We start from the raw sequence: 6,000 nt of genomic DNA, 5'->3' as shown, positions 1-6,000 counted from the left end.
TCGGTCTAATCAAGTTCGTTAATAAATCTACTGATTGATCTGTCTCATTAAGTTCATGGATAAGCCTTCTACTAGATCGGTCTAATCAAGTTCGTTAATAAATCTACTGATTGATCTGTCTCATTAAGTTCATGGATAAGCCTTCTACTAGATCGGTCTAATCAAGTTCGTTAATAAATCTACTGATAGTCCTGTCTAATCAAGCTCCCGAATAAATCTACTCATAGCTCTGTCTCATTAAGTTCATGAATAAATCTACTGGTATTTCTATTTAATCATGTTCACGAATAAACCTACTGCTAAACGGCAGTAAATCAGGTTTGAACAAATCTAGTATACTAAACTTAACGTATCGATACACACGGAATATCTACAATAAATATTGTTAATGTGTCCCCCAGTAATTTTGTTAGATAGAAAGAAAGAGAAATTTATGAACAGGGTTAAAGTATTATTGAAAATTTCAGAACTGAATATATCAGTCTTACAATTAAGAGAACTGTTATAACTATAATTATAGTAGTATGAAACAATAATAATGTCATGCTATTATTATTAATATTCGGATTTCAGGGGAGAACAGTTTGAACCTTTCGTCTGATTTTAATGTATTTTCTTTACTTTGCTTGATAACATATTTTTTATGTTTAATAACACTTAATTAAAGGCATTATTGTTTAGAAACACTGAGAGAAACATTTTATGTTTTATGTAAATTAAATGTAAATAAACGTAAACATGAGACCCCAGAATCTTGTTTTTCCATCATAAATTTGATGTTTAAATAATGTTGATTTACAATATGGTTGTGACATCTCATATTGGAACCCAATATAGTTCTTTCGTTCATCTCGCAAGGCTACAGGAACCATCAAGCATCGGTATGGGTGTCATCTCCACATTCATCTTGTGACGTCAGAACCACGTTCTTCTCGCAGAGAGAGTAAAGACACGATAAATATAGTAGTGCCGGACCTGCAAAGGAAAGTACATTTGCTGAAATGCATGTCGAAAAGATATTCAAAGCCGTTTGATAAGCTTATAATGAAACTTCTGGTGGAGCCAGAAGTAATGCTACAGGTTTCTAAACAGAAATTTTGTTAATGAACTCGAAGCCGTGAATCGTAGATCAACTAATACTGGCGCCACTGTATGCTGCTCAGTAAGACATGGGCGCCAAGTCAACGGTTAGATGGGCCTCACTGGTGAGGAGACCGAGTTCGATCGTTCGCTGTCGTGGTTCCAGATTAACGTATACCATGTGGACTCTGCTCCTTTTACTGATCCTGCTTAGTCAGTTACCTGGTAAGTATAAATTCTTTGTTTCTTTGTACTATCAGCACACACGATTATCTGTGTATCGGAAATGTTCCGAAAATACTTGAACAAAAACGTAAAGATTTGAATATTCATTCCAACACTTTAAGCGATAATTCGTATGCGCATATAACTAAATAACATTTTCATGTCCAAAATAACAATATACATATATTGTTTTTGAAACAATATAAGGCCGAAGCAGCTTCATCTTTTGCACACATTACATTGTTACGTAATAATAAACTTAAAAGCTGGAAATGTTTTGAAAAAAAAATGTTTGTTTGTTTAAAGTTAAGCGCAAAGCTACACAATGAGCTATCTGTGTTCTGCCCACCAAGAGTATCGAGACCCGGTTTCTAGCGTTGTAAATCCTCAGACATATTGCTGTGACACTAGGAGGGAGCTTGAAAAATACGTCGTAACATTCCACTAGTTGCTGCCGTAATAGTTTCTTATACTTGTGAATAATCACACCAATGATTGAAAAAAAGGTTTCAAAAATATTCTACCTAGCTGTAAAACCTGTAACATGTAATAAAATAACGGTTGCCACTTTAGTAACAGGGTTTACAAGTGTGTAATTCAAATGTAGATCCAATACAGTCTTAAAAGGTACTTCTTTTTCTGTAATCTATTATCAATATAAATTTAATCGTATCTAATATGTTAGTATTTCTCTTAAAGATAGCATTAATTCCAAATGCAATATAAAAATTAATTTTCATCAAACTGAAATGAGCGTAAATTTATCTTATTTAAGTTATAATTGTCTGGTCTGGTCGAGTGTTGTGCATGCCGTAAAAACCATCCAGAAAACAACAGATATACAGGCGGCGTTAAAGACAACAACGAGGAGAGAGATAGGAAAGAAATCCATGGGTGAAAGTAAGGGAGGGGAACTTGAAAGGAAGAAGATAATTTAGGTTGAAGGAAATGAAGAGAAGGAATAATAAGAAATAAACAATAAAGTTTTTAACACACAGGGAAGAAAAACGATGAAAATGAGTGGGAGCGAATATGTTAAAGATCCTTAATACAGTGACCTAGGAGATATAGATGGAAATTAACGTATTTAGTATGGAGACAAAGTGCTAGTTGTGTAATTGTGAATTAAGAGGCAAGTTGACAGACACAGGGGAAAGTGGAGGCCAACCTTCATACGATAACAGTGGAAATGTAGAAAGAAATAAGTGAAATCAAAGAAACAGAAACATTTAGATGGTATACAAGGTTGGGTTGTAAGGTAGTTAAAATATGATGTTGTGAAATATACAAATAACTGAAGTGGAGAAAACACATGACAAGAAACAGAAGAAATGGGATGAATGGACTTTGGGAGATGAATAAACAGGAAATAAAAAATATAACAAATGTAAAAGTCATAAAATATATAAGAAATAAGAATTATAGATATGAACATGTTGAAGTGATGAATGTAAGAAACAAATATTCAGATGAATAATGCTAAAAGGGACGGAGAAAAACAGAGGGAAGAGATACAGGAGGTTTGTGAGAATAATAGATGAAAGAAAAGTTGAATGAGATAGAAATAATGAGCGGTTAAATACGGAGTATGATTTACAGAATGTGTAGATGAAAGTGCAATGTATGAATTAAATGTAAGTAAGCACATTAAGGCAGATGGAAGGGGAGAATACTTTATGAGAAACTTTAATGGGAGATGATATAAGAGAGAAGATAAAAAATAAAATAAAAGATAGGAGAAGAACATCCCAGAGGGGAAGAAATACGTGACGAAAGATGGATGAAAGAATTTATATTAGATTTTTTGTTTGTGATGGAGCACAAAGCCGGCAGTGCAATACTGTAGGAACCAAGGATGAGAAGAAGGTAATTCTTCTTGAAGTTCAGGCGAAGTTCTGAAAAGTAAAGGACATGATATATATATATATATAATCCACACAGTAACTGAAAAACATTTGCAAAGAAAGAGAGAGAAGTTGTATACATTCTACGAAGACTTGAAAGTTACGTTTCGTACATTAATCAGTAATCATTATTTAACAAGTTGCATAAAGTGACTATGTGAGAAAGAATGTTTCAGAGGCTGCTAGAAATATCTCAAGAAAAGTAAAAAGTCTTAAGGACACGAGTAGAATACATAAACTGTTTTTATACAAATACTTAATATGTACACGACAGATTTAGACGTTAGGATGAGAAATAATCATGTCCGGGAAGTAAAAATACAGGAATTGAAAGATTTATTTGGCATAATCGTATCGTATAGTTTGTTGTCAACTGAAACAAAAGAGTTTTCTAAGAAATGATTGGAATTTCGAAAGAGTATTTTAAAATACGAATGTACCGAAGAATCAAGTTTTTGTTTGATGTTTTTAACGATGAAAAAGAGATAAAAATAGAAATAAAAACATTGAAGCAGTTTAAATATTTAAGTATTAATTTCAAAGAAATAACGAAAAGAAAGTAGATATAACGTATTTACCAAAAAGAGTTGAACAACTGAAACAAACCAAGTTGCTATGTAGAAAAGAAAGATTTTAGACAAAATCCAGATGTACGTAAGACTGTTTTATTCCAAAGATAAGGCTATACTGACATGTACATCAAAATTTTATTGTTGGTTTGAGTGTAAAAATATAGAGAATTTACATATAATATATAAAAAATTGTTATTAGGGGTGAAAAAAACGACACTACGTCACGTTGAGGTGGAATAGTTACGACTGAGGAAAATATGAGAATATTTGGTTTGTTTTTTGCTTAGAATTGTGTACAAAGCTACGCAATGGGCTGTCTGCGGTCTGCCCATCGAGGGTATCGAAACCTGTTTTTCAGCTGCATAAGTTTGCAGACATAGAGCTATGCTACTGGTGGCTGCTATAAAAGAAGACATATAATTTTAACAAAAAATAGAATGTGTAAAAGAATGTAAATGGTTTAAAAATTGTTACAGGTTAAAGGTGGAAGACAGAAAAATGAACAGTCTTGGTGGAAAGAAGTATATATAATAATTAATAGGTTGGGATTTTATAATTAATAATTAGATTAGCATACCGTAAATGGAAAAGATATGAAGGAGATACTGAGTGGTAGGATAGAAGATACTAGCAAGTAGAAGTTGGAAATTAGAATAATGGAATTAAGATTATATAAGAAGAGGTGAGGAGCTCATGTATAGAGAGTAACACTGAAGCGAGATAACCAGTGGAAGGCTGAGTCGTGTCACTTCTGTAAAAAGAAATAAATACTGGATAATGAAGGTAAAGACAGTTTCTATTGTGTAAGATATGGTAGGAAACGACGGAACACGTGGTACAGTGTGACAGTTATAAGGGGTGGGGAACAAAGAAATAAGGCAGATTAGTCGGAAAACAAGCAATAACACAAATATTAAATGAATAGAAGGAAGAGATATGCGAGCTTAGACAAATACCAATAGAACAGGAAAGAACAGAACCAATGTACTGTAGTGTTTACTTATTATCCATACTGTAGTGTTTACTTATTATCTGTACTGTAGTGTTTACTTATTATCCATACTGTAGTGTTTACTTATTATCTGTACTGTAGTGTTTACTTATTATCCATACTGTAGTGTTTACTTATTATCTGTACTGTAGTGTTTACTTATTATCCATACTGTAGTGTTTACTTATTATCCATACTGTAGTGTTTACTTATTATCTGTACTGTAGTGTTTACTTATTATCTGTACTGTAGTGTTTACTTATTATCTGTACTGTAGTGTTTACTTATTATTTGTACTGTAGTGTTTACTTATTATCTGTACTGTAGTGTTTATTTATTATATTATTATCCATACTGTAGTGTTTACTTATTATATTATTATCCATACTGTAGTGTTTACTTATTATCTGTACTGTAGTGTTTATTTATTATATTATTATCCATACTGTAGTGTTTATTTATTATATTATTATCCATACTGTAGTGTTTACTTATTATCTGTACTGTAGTGTTTACTTATTATCTGTACTGTAGTGTTTACTTATTATATTATTATCTGTACAAAGTTTATCCATATTTTACTATTATTTAATCCGAATTGCATTTTGCATTTTTGACTGATATGGTTGAGTTTTATATTTACTTATTATTATTTATACAATTTGTTTTATACTGCAAATCGTTATTGCAGATTTTACTTAAATGAAATTTCAGTGGAGAGCCCACTCCTAACTTTTAAATCCACACATCTGGAAAATAAAGAACTGTTTTAATTCCTGGAAAAATACTATCTATATAATGTGTTTAATAGTATGATTTTGTAGTATTGACATTTTTATCAAATGAAAGTAAATAATTAGAACAAGGTAACCAAAATCATTTGGTAGATTCAATACCATTAACCGTAGATTCTTGGAGTACACTTATCACACTGAATAGTAGGATTTGACTGTCACTCTTATAATGAACTCCCAGCATCTGACTGTGAAAACGATTTTTGTTTTTCACGTCGCCGGGACGTAAACCATAATCCTCAGATCCATAGTTCGGCACGCCAACCGTTTTGCCTGAAAAATGTTTATTTTATACATATATGTTCGCACCTTAGCGGCGCACTGTTATGCCTGCAGACTTACAACGCTATAAACCGGGTTTTAATACCTGATTTGGGCAGAGCACCGATAGCCCATTGTGAAGCTTTGTGCTTAACAACAAATAAACAAACAT

General features: G+C 32.2%; 1 protein-coding gene across 1 annotated transcript in view; it reads left to right on the top strand.

Annotated features, from left to right (window-relative positions):
• Window positions 1-939: 939 nt before the first annotated feature.
• LOC143232108 (uncharacterized) overlaps window positions 940-6,000 on the top strand; it is a 114,454-nt gene continuing 109,393 nt past the window's right edge. The window contains exon 1 of the mRNA XM_076467185.1: window positions 940-1,305. Coding sequence (XP_076323300.1) covers window positions 1,170-1,305 — 136 coding nt within the window. The 5' untranslated portion in view covers window positions 940-1,169. The remainder of the gene's footprint in view (window positions 1,306-6,000) is intronic.

The sequence above is a fragment of the Tachypleus tridentatus genome, chromosome 11 (assembly GCF_004210375.1).
Source record: "Tachypleus tridentatus isolate NWPU-2018 chromosome 11, ASM421037v1, whole genome shotgun sequence".
NCBI lineage: Eukaryota > Metazoa > Arthropoda > Merostomata > Xiphosura > Limulidae > Tachypleus > Tachypleus tridentatus.
Note: the sequence above shows the minus strand (reverse complement) of the source record. Positions and strands in the feature narration are given on the sequence as shown.